At 37.7% G+C, this 21,397-nt stretch overlaps 1 protein-coding gene across 1 annotated transcript in view; it reads left to right on the forward strand.

Annotated features, from left to right (window-relative positions):
- Kcnh5 (potassium voltage-gated channel subfamily H member 5) overlaps window positions 1–20,350 on the forward strand; it is a 285,334-nt gene extending 264,984 nt beyond the window's left edge. The window contains exon 11 of the mRNA XM_076921998.1: window positions 11,825–20,350. Within this exon, the coding sequence (XP_076778113.1) occupies window positions 11,825–12,772 (948 nt within the window). The 3' untranslated portion in view covers window positions 12,773–20,350. The remainder of the gene's footprint in view (window positions 1–11,824) is intronic.
- Window positions 20,351–21,397: the final 1,047 nt, after the last annotated feature.

Consider the following 21,397-nt stretch of genomic DNA (forward strand, 5'->3'; position numbering starts at 1 on the left):
GAGGGTCACAAAAATCTCAGCAGTTGGTACATGGAAAATTTGACACCTAGAAAATAGGGCAAATGTTATTTCTAGAAAGGAATTATGTGAAGAATAACTTAAAGGTTATAATGTAGAATGTGTTCTTTTTAAAGAGCCAAACACCAGCTGCCTGCATTACGTATTCAAGGATAGTGACTGTTAAAAAGACAAGTCCCATAACTTTATTATTAACAAAATAAGTAGGCTAACATCTGGAGAGATAATACAACGTGTATCTGAGGTCACACAGCCAGTTAGAACCCTGGAAAGGCCTGGTACTCCAGTGAAGCAAACACTACCAAGTTTCCTACAGAGGGATTTCCAATTGGAAGGGACAGCAATTGCTAATACTGTTTCTAGTAGTACTCTTCTAAATTAAAGAAAGGTGGAAACTGTCCAAGTAGATAAGGCATTCTCCTTTTTTTAAAGTTGAGATCCAGGTACAGAGCAAAGATCGCCGAGCTAGCATTTGATAATTTGCATATGAAATATTTGTAGATCACACTCTCTGCGTTGAACTTGGATGAATATATGCTATATTTATGACTTTCCTTAGGATGAACATAAACAACCAAGGTCTGTTTTACGTTCCACGGACACATAGAAAACACATTTTAAGTTTAGAAAGACCTTGAAATACGTCTGGTACTTAAAAGGTTGGGAGGAGCCTAACAGATGCCACACAGGGAGGGGATGTTGAGGATGCTACCTGAGGCAGGTTAGATACAGATAGGTGTGTTCTCCAGAGGTTCATGTATGGCAATGGCTCAAGTGAGCTTCAGGAGCAAAGGCCAGTGGGTAATAGTCACATTATAGGGTCATCACAGCCAGAGAGATTGATTGAGCCCTATGGTACTGTGAGCCCAGCACCTTCCCTGAACCCCCTTTTACATAGTACTCACCACCTTGAGACTATATGCCCTGAGGCCCTCTCCTGAGTGTGCACCTTGCTCTTCAACTCCTGGAGCTGTGAGCTAAATAAGCCTCTTTCTTTAATAAAGGATCTAACTTCAGGTATTTTGTAGCAAAATGGAGTAATATGATATCTAAACCCTTGGTTCCTTACTCTCAGAAAACCATTTATTTTGTAAAACCTCATTTGACAAATGTAAGACTCCATAAATTGCACATGCCCTAACAGGAAGTAGAAGACGGGCTTGGAGACATTTCTAAGTCTTTCTAGAGTATTTACCTTTAAGTCTGGATCCATGGGATACTAAAAATAAACTGTGCTATCCTATGTTAAATAAAATAATAGAAACAACTAAATTTAAATAAATGTCCAAGAGCTGTGTTCATATGAAGATGCTAAAGATGCCTTTACTATGGAAACATATAAAGCTTATATATATATATATATATATATATATATATATATATATATATATATATATATTCATTCTAAGGCAAAAGGTAAAGCAACACAGTCGGTCATTTCCCACTGACTAAAGGATAATATCAAATATTATCTTGTAGGATAATATACTCAAAGTGTACTACAAACTACAAAATAAGGAGGGTGGATGGGTTTTGTTCTTGTCTGTTTTGTTGTTGTTGTTTTGTTTGCTTGCTTGCTTTCTGAGACAGAGCATTCATGGCTCTTTAGCTCTGGCTGTGAAACTCACTATGTAGATCAGGCTGCTGGGCTTGAACTCAGAGCAATTTGCTTGCCTCTTTCTCCCGAGTACTGAGAATAAAGATGTGAGCTAATATGCTAGGCTCAAAAGTTTGTAAACACACACACACACACACACACACACACACACACACACACACACTTGGTGTGAGGAAAGAGAGAGACAGAGACAGATTATAGCACACAATATTAGCACCGAATGAACATTGGTGTTAGATTTGGAAATGGGCTTCTTCTTGACTATTTACTAACAAGGTGAGCTTAGGCAACTTATATAATTCCTCTCAGTCTCATCTGTCAAACAGAAACAATGACTGGAAATAATAAAGTCCAGAGTTGCAAGACGAAAATGGAGTGTTGGGCTAAACTCCTTTGTCAAGTGTATCACAACAGCCACATCCAAATACTACTGTCTACATCTGTACTGAAGAGTCAATATTCACTTGAATACATCTTCTGAATGCTGACATTCCCAGCCCTCGGTGATGACTTCTAGTGAATGTTGTCACAAAAGTCCTTCAGTGTTCCTCAGTGTTTTTTTTAATATTTATTTTTATTTAGAAGAGAGGGGAGAGAGAGAAGAGAGGAGAGAGGAATATATATATATTCTCTACATACCATATATATATAAATAAATATAATATATATATGGTATGTAGGTAGACAGATAGACAGACAGACAGACAGACAGACGGACAGATGAACAGAGAGATAGATAAGATATTACCACATACTCAGGTGTCTGAGGATGCCAGAAGAGGTCATCAGATTTCCTGCAGCTGAAGTTACAGGTGGTTGTGAGTGGCCTGATGTGAGCGTGAAGAATAGAACTAGAGTTATCAGGAAGAGCAGCAAGCACACTTAACAGCTCTCAAGCCTTGGATTCCTTCATTTTTTTAAGTGCCTTCCCCCAAGTATTTGAATGGAGAATATTCGTGTTGCAGTAGCCTAACTTTTATGTCCATTATTTTGGCTCAGAAAGTTCACCTTACTTCTCAGTTGTGTGAAATTGGGGAAGATTTTAAAATCTTTCTCAGACTCAGTTTTCTCTGTCTTAACATGGAATGATGTGATGATTAAATGCAGCAATGATTCTTGAAAATTTCCGAGTACTATTTCCTTAATATTGGTATTTGTGTTTAATGCCCCCAAATGATACGTGAACATTATCTATTGTGGCTGGAATGATTATCTCAGGAACAATGCAGTCTAATGGTTCACTTATGGGACTAAGTGCTGGGACTTGTTTTCTTAGTTTCTCAGCAAAACACAACTGTGATTCTTTTTTTCTTTATTGGATTTTCTTGAACTCATTGACCTTGGGTATGATGAAATTTTTATGCTAAAATCTTAGAAATAAAATGATGCTGTTCTTTTGAATTTTCTTCCAGGCAACGTGCCTAGGAACTAACCTAAACCAATGCCAGTATTAGCTCTGCCATCACTTAATCAAAAATACAAGTCATTAGGATGGGACCGATGGCTCAGTGGTTAGGAGTTCAGAGCACTCTTGCAAGAGGATGCAGCATAAGTTCCCAGGATCTGTGTTAGGTCTCTTACAACTGCCGTCAATGCCAGCTGCAGAGGTCCTGACACCCTTTGCAAGACTCTGGACAACAGGCACACATGTACACATGGTTAAAAATCAAAGTAAATCTTGAAAGGGAAGCTTCACAAAAATACTGGTAAGACTAGAAATAATACGGAAGTTGAAGTGGTCCGTCTTAATCACACATGCACAACACTAAGTGGACTCAGCAAGTTGCGTGTGCACACACATGTCTGTATTATATAACGCCAATGAAGAAGAGGCCCTGAGTATGAAGGCATGTTAAGGATGCTGGTGAGTTGGAGGTGGAGGAAGAAATGTGAAAACAATGTGAAACTGTCTATATAGAGAAAATTCTTAAAAAAATAAAACTTAAGATCAACATGTGAGACCTGGATAGAAGTAGGCAAGTATTTCCCAGCGACGAGTCACTTGATGACACTGCTCCTTGCGATGGAAAATAATGGCAGTGGTTTGTATGGCTTGATGTCGGCTGTGTTTAACACAGAGTAATAAAAAAAAGGAAAGCTGTGGTCACTAGAGATTATGGCTAGCTTCATTCCCCATTGCTCATTTAAATACTTTATTTTTGAGGTTATAATTGCAGCATTTCCCCCCTTTGTTTTCCTTCCTTCACACCCTCACCTGTACCTCTTCCCAGTCTCCTTCAAATTCATGGCCCCTATATTCACTAATTGTTATTGTATGCATATTATATATATCAATGTAGAGGAAATAAACATATATGAATATGTGTGTGTGCGTGTGAGTGTGCATGTGCGTGCGTGCGTGTGTGTGTGTGTGTGTGTGTGTGTGTGTGTATTTATGTATCCTGCTCAGTTTGTATGTTACTCATATGTATGTTTTCGGGGCTGACTATTTGACACTGGATAACCAGTTGGTGTGCTCTTCCCTTGGGAAGACCAACTCTTCCTTCTTCCAACTTTCCTCCGTTGTCTGTAGTTCTTTGTGTAGAGTTGAGGCTTCACTGGCTTCTCCCACACACTCTGTCATGTCCATTGGTCCTAAGTATATATAGAAAAGAAAATAGAATGGGGTGGAGTCATACTAAAAACAAGATTGAATAGCTGTTGTGTGCAAATTTTATTTACACGCTTTGTGCAAAGAGCAAGTTACAATTGTGACTTAACACTTTGCTATGGCGTCTAGTGGCTTTACATGGTGTGTGTGGTGGGAGGTAAGAAGGAAAGGGAAAGAGAAAGAAGGGGATTGAGAGAGAATGAGAGGGCGGAGGAAGAAGAGACAGGGTAAGGGAGAGGACATTTCTATAGTTTCTTCTTGCTAACCGGCTCATTCACAGCAGGTAGCACCCACACATTACCAACATGAAGGCGGCCCCTTCTGCTCTTCTTCCTTTCCCCTTTTTTTCATTTTCTTCCCTGCTGACATTCCTTCTTTCTTTCCTTTTACTTTATATTTACCTTATTTATGAATTCCTCAATCAGAGAGGATCACCTAATTTATAGTAGCACCCCTGTTGTTCTGCATCTTCGAGGGTACAGCAAGGCTGCCATCTCTGAAGAACTCACGAATTTCAGCATTTCCATCCACACATCTAAACTTATAGAACAGGCAACTACAAACAGACAGCATCGTGTAATTAAGAGCTCGCAGCCTCTGATTCGTGCAGGATAATGTTGAATAAATATTCCTTTGCATTTGCTTGAGTTGAAATGGTTTGGAACAGCTTGAACTGGAATGAGACTAAGACTATGGAAAGTGATATGAACCAAAGAGTCAAAGCAGCCAGGTCCCAGGAGAGGCAGCTGGACTGTATTGGACTGTAAGCTCCCAGTCAATTCTTTGGACTTAGAGATCTGGAACGTGATGGGCCATTTGAGAGAAAATACTTCTATCTCTCTACAAATTACATAATGCTAAGCTCATGTCATTAAATGAATGATTCTTCTCCCTTGCCTCTATTGGATTTCAAAGTTCAGTACACATTCAAATTATTCAATTTTGATAGCACTTTTATGATCAAATGTCCTACTTTGGAAATGGAAAGCTCACTTGGCCATGTTCCCTGTTAAGTTTAAGAAGCTTTTATCATTTAAATAAATTAAACCTTCCAGCAGGTTCTGCAGAACACAATGAAGCGCAGAGGAGAAAAGCTTAGACGAAATAAACCTCTTTGCTGATACAGTGCAGGCTATTGTGCATGGTACTGATAATGTGTAGCAAGGACTGTAGCCTGATGCCTGAGTTTCTGTTTACAATTTTATCTTTGATTTTGTGTTGTTTAGTAGAAATTTGATTCACTGTTGGATAAAAGATGGCCCTAGACTACACCAAGTACAAGGTTATTAATACCAAGGGGACTTTTAAAAACTGATTTACTTTAATACTATATTGATAATCGTAGTTTTATATTTTTCATCATTTGAAAAATGATATCTATTTGTGGGTCATTTTAATGTTGATTTTCTGGCATAAACAGCATTATTTCAATGTAATACTTACATAAAATTCATCTATACAGTTTATGTCAAACTATTAGGATACTGTTTTCTTTCTATGAATACATACTCATGAAAAATTCAAAAGCATTTTAAGGAATCTTATTGTTTGCAGGTTTTCTCTGTGGCCAAAAAATAGCAGTCAGAATTATTTTATCCAAACAATACAACTATACTTAAAGGGTTTTACTAAATAAAATCTATCAGTCTTTTTGTTATGTTATTTACTTAAAATATTTCATTATGGTCATGATAAAAATGTCAAGATAAGTAGTTCCATTACATGGAGCATTCAATAGAGTTAATTAGAGAATGTTGCAATGCTTGTGTAGAATAATCGCCATAGACATGTAGACTCTTAAAGTTATCTTCAAACTGTGAGAACTTAGAGGGTAAGTTTGTTATATGTGTGTTTTTAAAATGCACTGAATTACCTAGCTAGGCAATCCTGATGCTTTATTTTCTTATTTCCCAGATAACACACTATTTCTGGCATATGACAAAACAAAACAAAAATTTTCTTTGCATTAAGACATGCATCTAATAGAAGCCAGTAGGTGAACTTTTAGACCTTGTAAACATAAACTCATTTTTTTCCTTTTATGGACAGCTTTAAATTTCTCTCCTGTCTTCTCTTACCTTTCATGAAGAAAACTGAGTATTGTCCTAAGCTAAAAATTAGGCTCATAATAGACACTGTTATATCCATATAATGAATCAGCATAAGAATCCTGAATAAAGAACCTTCAAAAGTAGATTTGTGGATCAAGTTTGAATTGACTATAAATGGCATTACTTGGTTAACACAAAGGACCAGATGTTAATGATGATATAGCATCCACTTCAAATGAGGAGTCCGCAGTAGGTATAGTTATCACAGTAAAATACACAGACCTTGTCGGTGCAGCCTTCCTGTCATGTCTAGAAAAGTCTATCTTGCTTGCACCATCTATCCTACACCTCTGGCCTCTACACTTTTTCTTCCCTACTTTCAGTGCTGTTCTCTGAACCTTAATGTAGGGATTATGCTGTTGATGTATTGCATGGGGTTGATCACCCAAATGTCAGTTGTTTTCCACTTTTTATCAGTGTGGATTGTTGCATTGGTTTCTGTAGGTTTCGAAACCAAGCTTCTTTGATGAGAAGTAAGAACTACCCTTATCTGAACTCTCACAAGGCCCCACCCCCATGAAGAACTACAGGCTTCTGTGAGAGGGGTTTCAGCATTTGCCAGGAAAAGGTCCCTCTGATAGGCAGCCTATTTCAAGAAGCCAATACTGAACATATATGTACTAATGAGTAACACTATACAGACTCAGCAGGATATGTGTGTGTACATACATACATACATACACACACATACATACATGTACATACATATATATCTACATACACATATACATACACACATACATGTATAGATATTCACAGTGGGTATGTGTGTGTTAGTGTGTATGTGTAACAGTAACAAAGAAAAAGAGATCATATATTTGAGAGAGAGTTAGGAGTGGGCACAGAAGCAGTTGGTGGAAATGATAGAAACACGGGAATTATGTATAAAATTTCAAAACAAAAATTAAAATAAAAACCAGATATCATTGACTTTAATGAAAAAAAACTCCATTGTTTGTAATACAGCCCTATCTCAATTGTACTTTTCTGAGTATATGAGGTTGTTGCATTTTGAAGTAAAATTTAGTTTTTAAGTGGCTGGAGAGATGATTCAGTATTTTAGAGCATAAAGTACTTTTGCAGGGGATCTGAATTTGGTTTCCAGAACCTGTATGATGCATACGGCAGTCGATCAACTCCAAGTGCCATTGTTAGCATCAAGGTTTTAGTTTAAATTGTATACATCTCATGTGGAATCTTATAACTCTCTCTTCCCAGCCTGCTTTCACTGGGCTCAAGACTGTGAGGTGCTAAGGGATGAAGGTGGCCTGGCCTATTTCAGTGTCTCAGGCTTGTCTCTGAAATCTGGAAGGCTTGGAATCACTACTTGGACTTTGGGTCATAGTTTACTGCTGGTTTTCTCCATGTGTGGCTTATTTAAGGGTCTGAAAATCCCTGGTTGCAGACGGTCCACAGAGTGATAGCTCTTCTTCCAGCATACACTGCTTTCCTAGGGTCTGGCTTCTGAGGGGCTGGAGTCACAAGTCCTGAGCCGATGTTGATCCTACCCAATCTCACATCAGAAGTAAGGGGTGGGGAGTGAAGGGTTTAACCTTCAGTCTCCAAAGGAAACATGCTATTACTTTCTTTCTTTCCCCAACATACATTGTTGTCTCAAGAAGGGGAGCAGCTTCTGTTGCTCCTTCAAGTCCAGATAAAAAGACAGGGCCAGTATTGATGTTCAGGTTTCCCCAATCAGGGGAAACTAGGTCTATGTACAGTCTCATTCCCTCTTCTCCCCCTCCCCCGAAGCAGAGGAGATAAACGAACAGCTGTAGTGTGCAGTACAGGATTCTGCCACCCAACATCCCACACTCCAGTTCTTCTTTCCAAATTCGCTAATCCGATTCTGCTTCATTTGCCTCCTGATGCCCATCGGAGGTCTGGCATTCTTCCAGGACTCCCTTTGCACTAGGTATTTTGGTATCTGGAACCTTTGTTCTCAATTTAATATTAGCAATCTGAATACCTTTGTCTGTTCGTGTCAGAGGGTGTGAGCAGCTGTGGGTCTAGAAAGCTAGAAAAGACTTTTTATTGAGTTCATAGGAATATTGCAGTCCTATGCTATTCACATCCTAAACTTGGTAACCACACAATAATTGTATGCAATTGTTAGCCATTATATTGAAATTGTTTTTTAAAAAGTTCCTAAGTTAAGGTGTCCATGATGTCAATCATCAGAGACACCAGACTTTCAGTGTGGAGTTTATACGTTGAGAAGTACATGGAGATGTCTCAGGGATGGCAAGACTCTGATCTATCGCACATCAAGTGGGACACCAAGTGGATCAAGAAAAATACAAAACTCTATATTAAAATAAACTTTCACATAAATCCACATACGTGTCCTATTCAGGTAACTGTATGCTTGCTGAGTGTGAACCACACATTGTGTGGCTGTCCTGTGTCATGTATGATTTTCCTGTGTGCCAATCACCTGCTCTTCTGCACTGAGACTTAAAATGGATTTCCTCTCTCCTAGTGTCAAGCATCATATTCAGGTTCAGTCTGTTCCGGGCTAAGTAATCACCTATTTAAAATAGTGACTTGGGGTGAGCATGTGGTGAGTGAGTCATTTATACCAGGCTCCTCCTGTCAGCCCAGGAGACCAGTGCCAGTGGAGGAAAACAGTATCCGAATTTTTCTTATTGGCATCTGTCTGATCCCAAAGGGTGTTAATGCCCTGAAGGCTCAGTGCTTGCTCTGTTTCCTCAGGAAGGATCAGAACTATGTCAAACCTTGGGAAGATTCCTAATGAAACTGCTGCAGCTTTGATGCCAGAATTGGAGATTAGTGTTACATCTGTTAAAAAGACCCAATGTCGTATGCCACCAGACAAGAAAACATATGGTAGACTTTCCGTGTAATTATTGAATTTATAATATTTATTAATTTTAAGATACAAATGATTACTACTTGGTAGGCTGACTTGAGTGCATCAGTCTAAATTTAGAAAATGCGCTCCGGCCTAGGAGGGAGATTCCTGCTTGCTTGACTTTTGTCTCTTCAGCTAACAGTGATCATCACTAATATTTCTTTCTGATACAAAATCTGTGGCTGTATGTTACTCCTGGGTGCTGCTGAACTTTTGAAAGGTAACAAAAATGGCTACAAGTTGGAGGTATTTTGAATTCAAGGAGAGAGAACCAACATATTTTGAGGGTCGATTATGGGTTGGGACTATGTGCTTCACATGTAATTTTACTCTAAAAACGTCATGCGGAGGATGAAAGAAATAAATAATTTTGTTTGGGTGGTAAAATTGTTTAACTCTGAGAGTGCTGCACATGACGAAAATCTCCTTAATTTTCCTCACAGATTTTTAAAATTTTATCTTATTTTATTTATTGTATCTATTTTTTTTTTTTTTTTTTTTATGTATGTGAGTACACTGTTGCTCTTTTCAGACACACCAGAAGAGGGCATCGGGTCCCGATTACATATGGTTGTGAGCCATCATGTGGTTGCTGGAAATTGAACTCAGGATCTCTGGAAGGGCAGCCAGTGCTCTTACCACTGAGCCATCTCTTCAGGTCCCCTCCTCATAGATTCTGCCTGCAGTTACTTTTGTCTTTCAAGAATCTGAGAAAAGCCAAGACAGAGTAATCAGCCCTTAATAAATTCTGCATCACTAGGTCTGTCAGATGATCCTGGGCCAGAAGGCTGAAGATCAGATGCTCCAAAGTTCTGTAGTATAGGGACTGTCTAGGTGTTCAGTGGTCTCTATAAATTGGCTAAGTTTTAGAAGCTATGCTTTGTGCTTCCCATAATTTCAGTTAACTCAGTCATTCTGGATTTCTGACGGAGTTGAAGACTTATAGTCTCATAGCCAATCCTTGTTATTTACTTTGAGAGAAAAGATTTGAGAGGATGGTTTTCAGCTGACATTTATTCTAAAGCCAAGAAAAAAAAAGCCAGGTTCAGAACTAAGTCTTTTATTTAGGAGAGATGACAGAGGTTCTGCTTAGTCAACAAAATGATGGACTGGGTATTAGGTCTATCTTGCACCTTACTGACATAAATTGGTATAGTTATGCTCTAACTGTATTTTGAGAGAAAAGTTTTATTTTAACAGGGAGGGTGATATGTAGAAGGAGCTAAGGTGGGAGGAGTATGGAGAGGAAGAGGAGGAGTAAGGTGAGGAGAAGGAGAGGAGGAGCTAGGTGATGAGAGAGAAAGAGAGACGGGGGCCAGACATGGAGGCAGATGTTCACGGGTCTCCGCCAGTCAAAGACAGTTGCTATATCTAGGTTGGGTATGAGGTTACACTTCTGATTGATATTGAGCATTACCAAACTTATAAAGCCTTTGGTTAACATTTAAAAAAAATGTATAAAAGCAAAAAGGAGAAGGGGGCATGGGATAGGGGTTTTCTAGGGAGGGGAAGTGGGGAAAGGGTATGGTATCTGAAATGTAAATAAAATATCCAATAAAAAATAAATTAAAAAAAAGAATCTGAGAAAAATAAACTCACTAAGTTAACCTCTAATTGAAATACAGTTTGTAATATCTCATACAGCCATTTTTATTACCTTTGATTCATTTTTATTACCTTTGAAACTGTGTCAGCACAATTTCTTCCCAACATTTTCAGGAGATTTTAATAGCACAGTTACTTACTGAGGGATGCTCACCTAACACCACACACACTATATATGGAACTTCATATCTAAAATATCCAGAATCTTAAGACTGAGAATTCTCTCTCTATCAAAAGTGTTGTATGAGCAAAATGTGTATATTTGGAACATTTTAGAGATGGAAATTCAAGTGTTTCTGAGATGGTCTAGTCAACAGTAATTTTAAGGGTGTGTATTGATCTGTCAGTTGTTTCTTAGAAACTTTTCCTCACAGATTCTTATACATAAGGAATGTAAACACTCTCCACCCAAACCCTTGCTGTTCAACCTGCTTATCTCCCCAGAGAACTTCACACCTTTTCAGTACTCATGAAGCCTGGAACTCCTGCTATCCTATTCATTTACAGAGGATAATATTAAAAATGAGTTTGGAACATACTTAGAAAAGGAGAAGCCGTACTAAAATGATGCTATGTTCCAAGGAAATGTAAGGAATATATATTTGTATATACACAAATGCACATATACTAATATATATGTGTGTGTATGTGTGAATATACTAATATATAGTATATATATATGTATATATATACACACACACACTATATATATACACATATATGTATATGTATATTCTTTTAAATGGGTTCATGAATTTCTTTTACATTGTTGTATCAACCACCTTTCTTCTTTGGTGTGTATGAGTGTCAGTGTCCTTGTGTTAGATTTTGTGTATATTGACTTATTATGTGACATCTGAATTAATTTTCCCTTGGGGTGTGAGGCATGAACAGATGTCTTCATTGTAAAGCAAAGCACATGTTTGTCACGTGATTGTAGAGCCGTCTGCTTCTGTAACCATGATTTCGTCTCTCCCGTTCTCCAGATCATCTTCCGTAAAATTAGTGATGTGAAGAAGGAGGAGGAGGAGCGGCTGCGTCAGAAGAATGAGGTGACTCTGAGCATCCCCGTGGACCACCCAGTGAGGAAGCTCTTCCAGAAGTTCAAACAGCAGAAGGAGCTGAGGAACCAGGGCTCAGCACAGAGTGACCCCGAGAGGAGCCAGCTTCAGGTAGAGAGCCGCCCTTTGCAGAACGGAGCCTCCATCACAGGTACCAGTGTGGTCACTGTGTCACAGATTACCCCCATCCAGACATCTCTGGCCTATGTGAAAACCAACGAGTCTCTTAAGCAGAACAACCGCGATGCCATGGAACTGAAGCCCAATGGCGGCGCTGAACCCAAATGTCTCAAGGTCAACAGCCCCATCAGAATGAAAAACGGAAATGGGAAGGGGTGGCTGAGACTGAAGAACAACATGGGGGCTCATGAGGAGAAAAAGGAAGACTGGAACAATGTTACCAAAGCTGAGTCAATGGGGCTGTTGTCCGAGGACCCCAAGGGCAGTGACTCAGAGAACAGTGTGACCAAGAACCCCTTAAGAAAAACAGATTCTTGTGACAGTGGGATTACAAAAAGTGACCTTCGTTTAGATAAAGCTGGTGAGGCCCGAAGTCCTCTAGAACACAGTCCCAGCCAGGCTGATGCCAAGCACCCGTTCTACCCCATCCCGGAGCAGGCCTTACAGACCACACTGCAGGAGGTAAAGCATGAGCTCAAGGATGACATCCAGCTGCTGAGCTGCAGAATGACTGCCCTGGAAAAGCAGGTGGCAGAGATTTTAAAGCTACTCTCAGAGAAAAGTGTACCCCAGACATCTTCTCCAAAACCCCAAATTCCACTCCAAGTACCTCCCCAAATACCATGTCAGGATATTTTTAGTGTCTCAAGGCCCGAGTCACCTGAATCTGACAAAGATGAAATCAACTTTTAATATATATATATACATATATATTTGTTAATATATTTAAAACAGTATATACATCTATATACATAAGTGTGTATATATAGTATATACATATATATTTTCACTTGCTTTCAATATGATGAACATAATATGGATTTTGATATGTATATACTGCATGTCCAGCTGGATTCTGGCCTGCCAAAGACAATTATACAAGACATAGATATTGCTTGTACATTATGCAGTTGACTGCATGCACACTTTACATTTATTTATAATCTCTATTCTGTAATAAAAAAAGTATGAATTTTGTTAACTAAGACAATGTAATCTTTGAAGAATCAGGGTCCAACCTGCCAATGTTGCCATGACAAACTTGATCTCAGGCCGAGTATACCGAGCTGTCATTTCTTCACTATTCTGTTTAGTTAAAATTATAGATTAACGTCAAGGGAGGGTTCAGCTTCTGAAGCTGTCTGGCCACTTTACAGTCTCATGCCATAGGGTACTTTTCTGTAACTTAGTGTTAGGTTCCTTTTCCCTACAGGCTATGTTTCCTCCATTGAATTGACTATTTCGTTGCCTACATCTGATGCCACTGTCCAATATTGAGAACTTATTGCTATGGTTTTGTGCATGGACTGCATTTCCACTCAATGATACCTCTCCTTTTTAGCATTGTATTTGATAGTGGTCATTAGCTCTTATGTAAAGAATTCCCTGCTCCCTCCGTCTTGGAGAATAATTGTCATCTTGGGAGCTGACTTGATCAACACCATAAATACTCAATTGTTAATATAGTGTATATTATTATAGAAACACTGCACCACAGGGTATAAGGGCCTCTTAACAATATGTTAGATGTGTCGATTGTCCAAAGGCGATGAATGTTCTACATTTGTATTTCCAAAGCCCGTTCAAAAGGGGATGTGGAAAGGCTCTTAGCAAAGAAACATATCAAAATTCTAACTGTTATTGGTATATAATTTTTAAAAGAACATGAGCAATTAGGCATGTTTTAATTGCACATCTGTGACTTAGAAAGGATGAAATCTGGGTACAGAAATGATGACACATGAGTTTTATTGCTTGTAGAGGTAACACATGAAATGAGGTTAACTTACAAAATAACCACCCTAGAAGGGAATGTTAAAGTTGCTTTAGTAAGATAACTGCTTTTCGGACTTTATTCTGGGTACAGCTTCCCTGAGCTGTTTTGCACACAGTTGCAATGCTGGCCTTCTGTTAAGCTAATACAATAGGCTACAGCTCAGGCAGGTCCACTTACAGAAGGCTTAGGAGGCTAAATGTCATAGTCTTTCGGGTATTAATTCCTCTTCTGAGAAAGTGCCTATTATCGAGCAAAAGAGAAGTCACAAATATTGTGTTGTCTGTATTTAGGCCCTTGGATGGCAAACTCTCAGACTGAAATGCATACTCTTTTTAAGAATCCATGGAAGCATTTTCTTAAGATTCCAGCATGTCTTCTGGAGTTCTTCCTGGGGGTGTGGTTTTCAGTTGGTGAAGGCATAAAATTTAGTATCGATAATAAGAAGCTAGCATTTGCATTACCCTGAAAATGTATGTCAATCACGTGTGTAATGGTAGACTACTAATATATATGCACTGTATATGCATATATACATATAGAGATGAATATACAAAAGATGGTGACAAAATCAAAGAAAATATTGTGCTCTTTCATACAATTTTATGTGATTTTCTATATCCTAGTCACTCTAAAATTATAAAAAGAAGAGTTATCACAACCAGTCTGGAAAAGTACAGAACAGTACTGCTCTTTACCTTCTTCACAGTTTCCAAAGATGGGTCCCTTTGTTCTAGGACTCTTGGGATGTGTGTTCGGCCACTGTGGCTTACAGTTGCTTTTCTTTCTATTACTAAAAGTGGACATCTCCGGGGTCGTGGATCTCCTGGCTCTGCTAAGACACCTACCTACCACAGGCAGAAGGAAATGAAATAATTGCAGAATCAGCCTTAGATTCCAGGTTTGGGGGCTCCCTGGTTTTAGCTTTTGTATTCTGGAAGATATCTTGACCTTGGCTTCTGAGATGTATTGGGTTTCTTATTTGTTAGAGTCAAGTAGAGGAGATACCTTTAAAGCTGAATGATGATTTAAAAAAAAAATGCAGAAATCCCTGTTCTGACTTTAGCTACATTCAAAACTAACAGTTGATTTAAAGCCCTAAGAGGGTCACTGAAACAGAAACTGGTTTGAAGTGTGACTTAAGCCCTTTCCTATTAGGTTTACAAACCTTTGCCAGGATGTGACAATGACCCAGACAGTTTTAGCTAACAACCTACAACATTAGCCATAATGAGATTTCTATCTGAACACATGTTCCCATAGGTGGGGAAGAAACATAATGAGTTCGAACTGTGCCGGGCTCTCAGTAGGAAGCCAAAGTACCAATTGTTTACTTTTGGGTGCAGTTCCCACAATACTTTCTTCCAGACCCCTGTCCTCTGCGTGCATGACACCACGTGGTGCTGAATGCACTCTGCACATATTCAGCCAACATTGTAAATAGTCTTAGGTTTCCAGATTTTAAAACGCTTAACAGTAGAATTTAGTCAGACTTTAATGAAGGGTAAATACTTGCTTGCACACATGTGATGACGATGCAATCACAGTTGTGTGGCCTCAACCAACACACAGACAGGGCAGGCTCTTTGGAAGACCAGATGACTGCATGTTTTATTCCTACACTGGTGCTCTTGGTGCATCCAGAATATTGTTTTTACTCTTATACTTCTGAACAATATACTAATAGCACTCAATGGATATGTATTTGAACTGCAAACGTTTTGCAAAGCAACCTATACATCTTTAATTCTCGTATGATAGTATGAATAGATAAGAGCAGACACTGTATTCTGGACAGGCAGTTGTGACATGATAGCAGAAGTCAAATACAAACAGAACTGTGATCTTTTCAGTCAAAGCAGGAAGGTTAACTAACTTGAGTCTGGATAACTTGTAGACAGAAGGACTTGTAATAAAAGGCGAATAGAAACCCCAAGTTAGAAAACGACGTCAAAGTTCCCAATGTCTTTTTTTCAATGTATTTTAAGGTCATTCATGTAAAAGGGAACTTTTACGTGAATGGACCTTAAAATAGTTCAGGATTAGTGGTTGAATTTATACCCAAACATTATTGTTTAAAGGAAACTTTTTATTACAATCCTGGTTACACCTCTCATTGCGTATAAGACTACAAAAGCTCTAAGTATTAAAAAAAAAAAAAATCCCTACAGCTTTACATAGGTCACAGGCTTTACATAGGCCACAGGACAGAGAATACAAGAATGCGAGGTTTTAAATAGTCTCTAGAACAAATGTCTATGCAACGCTATGCAGTACTTTAATGGAAATATTCATTAACACAGCAAACCAAAGTGTCATTTTAAAAATTAACTCAATAGAAATCCAAATACAAGTATTACAGAATTTAAGGAAATATTTTTTTTCCCTGTGAGACCCAAGAAACTTTTTGAAACTGTTTTTTAAGTTAATCTTCAAAGAAGCGACTGGGATTGTGTAGCGGCTGGTCCTTGTGAAATTGCCCTTTTTATGTTTTTTTTTTTTTTTAATTATAAATTAAGTAATATTACCATCCCCTTCCCTTTCCTTCCTCCAAACCCATCCATATTCCCCTCCTTGCTTCCCTTCAGATTCATGGCTTCTTTTTTCCCCCAGTAATTGTATTGGTGAATTTTGTTACCTTATATAATTGTCTTTTTAAGCTATTTTCTCTGAGTCTTTTTATTTCCCCCTAAAGTTTTATGTAGGTAATGAGAAAATGTCTGAAGCCACCACACACAGATACCATCAAAATGAATATCTTCTTAGGTGAATGTTGTCTTTGGTATCCTCAGTAGACATATGAGTATTGCTCCTGGAATTCTGTTGGAAAGGGAGAGAAGAAAGTATGTTTAGATTTCACACATCTTCTGATGAGTATTGAATACTGTTTCAGATTCTGATTCCAGCTCTGTCAATCTTGCAGGGTTTGGGCAGTCAGCTGTCTTTAGTGTGTTTCTGTTATCCAAACAAGAAGTACTAAAACAAAGACCTAAATCACTCCCATCTTACACCAAGCTGCTGATAGGTCAAAGGGAAGTAAACCACGTTTGCTGCTTGAAAGGCACTAAAAGCTGCCCATGTTATATGTCCTTGGTGGCCGTGATTTGATTGAGAAATTTATGACAGTTATTGTTGGTACTTCAAGGAAGCAGTTTAGGCCATATAAACATTTGATTCTGAAGATAAGGTTCATTCTGTTAATGTTTTCTTATTCTGCAAAGAAGCCTTTGTCCTCAGGGCCCCACACAAAGTCTTATTGTTCTATTTGCTGGGATGATTTGAGGCAGGAAAATAAGCAGAGCAGTAAACACAAAGAGAACACTGTTTTTGCACCAGAAAGAACACTTATGTTTAGGTCTCTCACTGGATTTTGCTAGGATTCTTAGCAAACTGCAATTTAAAAATGTGTTTCCAACTAAGGATTTTCTAAGAGTATTTTGAAAGTGCACATAGTTGCAAGCATAGGAAAAAAATGATTAGCTTTAAATGTTTTAAAAGTTTAACACTTAGAGTCCCAGGGGGCTAACTAATGGTCCATTATTGATTCTGACCTTTTATTATTACTGTAATTCCCTGTTTATTTGCTAAGCAATTAGTAATATATATCTTTTCATCCACTTTATTAGGCTTGTAGCATTACAATTAACAGTTGCTTTACATGAAAAAAAATATTTTCAATCAATTTGCTCTGAGTGGAAACTTTAGCTTACAGCGTGAATGCTTTATCAGCTTTCATAAAAAAAGTTACGATTATGACATGACAACCATTACATTTTAGAGTTGATAAAGATTGCTTTAACATTATAGAAAATATTCTTTTTTTTCTGGACTAGAAAAACAAAGCAAAAATAAATATTCCTCAGGGTCACACAATCAAGACAAAAATGTGGATTTAGGTATTAAATCAGTTACTAATGCCAGGCCACGTGCATGTGTGAGTGTTCAGATTGGGATTTACATAGCCATGTACATACAAACACACAGAGGTGCAGATTTTACATATCTGTGTACGTAGAAACACACAAAGAGGTGCACAGTGTAGGCGGCTGTTTAGATGCTTGTAGATTTTTATCATGGTCATTGGCTATGCTGATGGGTACGTTCTAGTCAACACCAGTGAGTGTACACACACTTAAAAATATGGTCCTTTGCTCTGCTACTGTGTAATGACAGACTTATGTTTACATATCTATTTTGTCTATAAATGTATATGCAGCCTTCTCAGTGAGATGATTAAGTCTAAATCTGCTACCAACTGCAAAAAAAAAAAAAAAAAAAAAAGTTTATGCAGAACAACAATAACAAGACCTTTTGAGCAGAAGGAAAATTATGACCCCTTTTCTGTAGTTATAATGTATTTTTCTGAGTGGCACATCCTCCAGAAAAGTAAGAGGACAAAATGTATGTGCATTCCAAATAGTAAAGGGTTTTTGAACATTTAGATAATATAAATTATTGAACTTAGTCCAACTGTAGAAATTGGACAAGAAATAGTCGGTTGCCTCTGTCTTGCATAGATTCTTCTTTAGTATTTTTCTTTTGTAGGCAAAGGAACTCATGTATAAGCTGGTTCAAGTCCTCATAAACAAGCTGTGGACAGTGCAGTTTTAACAATGATGTTCCAGTCACCTTTCCTCAATGAGCTGCATGTCCTTGATTTCCATATCTCTATAATGTAAAGTTTAGATCTTCAGTAAAGTGTACTTCTCAAATTTTACTCAATTTGAGATATTTATCATTCATAAGTTTAATATCAACTAGAAGTTGCAGGGTTTTTTTTTAAAGCTACCATTCACGCCCCCATCCCACGCTGAAACATTAACGTTCCCCATAGTTATAGATTCTTTCTTCTCCTGCACTTGACTTTCCTCTTTAAGACTATTTCTAGAATGAGACACCTAGATGCTCAGTCAATTGACATTTAATATTAAGATAAAACACTTTCTCTAAATTTTAAATCTTTTAAGTAACAAATTGGTTAATTGAATAGTGATACCTAATTGTATTCAATGCATCAATGTGCTAAGCAGTGCCCGTGTAAATTATGATTAATAGCTTCAATTTTCGAAGTATTTTGTACTCCATAGATGCTTCTCAGGCGTCTGAGAAGTAGTAACCAAAGGTCTTGAAAAAAGATGGAGTTCTCCCAACACTATCATTTCATCTTCTCTCAAAAATACTCAGAAACACACACACACACACACACACAAACACACACACACACACACACACACACACACACACACACACACACACACACACACAGCCTCTCCCTGAATAAGTCAGCTAAAAATTTTAAATTATCTTTAGAACACTTAAAATCGATTAAACTCAATAATAAAGTTTGAGGATATTTGTGGAATTTGGGCGGGTAGAGAAAGAATTGTTTATTCTGTACTTCTTTACATGGCAGTAGAAGCTGTGTTTTGTTTTGGATTCTCATTAAAATTCCAAGTCCTGTTCAGTAGGAAAGAGATACATGGATCAGAATTTTTTAAATAACTACCACATGTCTCAGGACATATCCTGAGATACAGTCTGTACTGTCACTTAAGATTTTCTGTCTTTTGCTTTTAGTACAAGGTTAGTGTGTTTGCATGCTTTGTGTGGGTCAGGACCATTGAGGATTTGAACAATGAACAGGTAAGTTAAATCTGTGCTTCATCCCTCTTTGATATAAAGTAAGTGGATGATAATTAGAATCATAGTCATTGAGCACACACTGTACTGAGCAATGTATTTAAATAATCATCCTTGATTCTGCAGCACTCCTATGAAGGAGTAAATTAAGGGATTTAAATAGGATCGCTGTAGCTAATTAATATCTAGTAAATCAGTAAAGCTGAGACTCTAACACAGGCGGTTGGATCTTAGAGAGGAAAACATCTTCCTAGGGTTGTAAGGACAGGCTCTTCCAGCATGAATTATAAATTTTTCAGGACATATACAGTCAACAGTTCCCCAAATCAAAATACTTAAAAAAGAAATATACCCTGGAATATAAATGTTCTTTCGTGTGACCAGAGAAAATGGCAGAGATTGTTATCATAACTGTTGTGCCATGAGCCAACATCTAAATTTCCCTTCACTTCTCCCAACAGTTGAGAAGCAACAATGGGGGTAAACTGGGAAGTGTAGTCCTAAGTAAGAGACAAACAAAACTCATCACAGACATGTATATTTAATAGTCTTCAGGATGAATTTTCACCTAGGAGGTAAATTAAAATTAAAAAAAGCGGTGCGTGTTCAAGATTTTTTATTTTTTAGTTTACTTTTATTTTTAATAGTGGGATTTGAATGAGACTCCAGAAGGCTTTATTTTTAAAAAGTGGGTGAGGGACACTTATTGGGTTTTAAAATCTTTTTAGTGATTTTATTGATGGCCATTTCTTGCCAAACCACTATTAAAATGCAACTTCCAAAAAAGCTATTTCTACTTAAGAATAGAGCCTTGTGTACTTATTCCCAATATTAATGCACTTGTCATATATATATATATATATATATATATATATATATATATATATATATGACAGTAAATAATTTTCTCTAATGAAAAGAGTTAATGTTTAAAATGTGATTGATTTTTTTCTATCTTTTGAGGTGTTTGAATGAAGTGTCTTGAGGAAGCAAAACACTAGACACCTTGCAGTCTGAGAGTCTCAGTCCAAGCTACTTGGTGAGGGACAGGAAGCAGAGGGCAAGGTGAATAGCACAAGGCCTTCTGTCTCACTGGGAGGAGCACGGGCTCTTTCTGGTTAGGTCACTTTCGACCTTGACATTTTCATTTTTATGTGAATGAGGTGCTAGATGCTCATTGTGGCATTTAGTCAAAGAACACTACCAAAAGCTGCAGGGTGTTAGGGAAGGAATGTACTTATCTCTTGGCTGACTCCTACTTGTGTGATATCTTCTTAACAGTTTTTCTTTGGCTAATTTCAAAATTCTATTGTCACAACCATGATTTTGGTTTTAATGAAACATTATGAACTAGTCTGTAAATACGTCAATGATTTGGGGCTTTTAACATGAGAGGATGCTTTTGTACCTATGTTCAAGTTCTTGATTTTGGCTTATTCCACAGATCCAGGTCTCTACTTGCGTAATTGGCTTGCATCTTGATTAGATAGTTTCCAGAGGACTGGCGTTTATGCAAGAAACACTGGCTGATAAAGAACCAGCATAGACAAGGCCAAAAAAAAAAAAAAAAAAAAATCAACTCAGTGCCTGAATAAACCAGACTGAGTATTTACACTTAATAATTGATGCAAGCAAGACATTGTCAAATAGTGTATCATTATTATCAGCTAAATAGTCTTTGAAATGTAATATTGAGCCACCTCTTTCCATGGTGAGATGTTTCACTGAGTAAAGGAAACTGATCATTGTCAAAAGCTGCATAAAGATCTGAGTTGGTCCCAGACTTTCCCAATCAAATTGATGAAAATATTCCTGAAAAAAGCACAGTTGACCAAGTAGAAAGATGAGCTAGCTATTCATTGAACTATGCAAATTAGAAAAATGATCCTTTGATAGTTCTGTGT

The sequence above is a fragment of the Arvicanthis niloticus genome, chromosome 23 (assembly GCF_011762505.2).
Source record: "Arvicanthis niloticus isolate mArvNil1 chromosome 23, mArvNil1.pat.X, whole genome shotgun sequence".
Lineage (NCBI taxonomy): Eukaryota > Metazoa > Chordata > Mammalia > Rodentia > Muridae > Arvicanthis > Arvicanthis niloticus.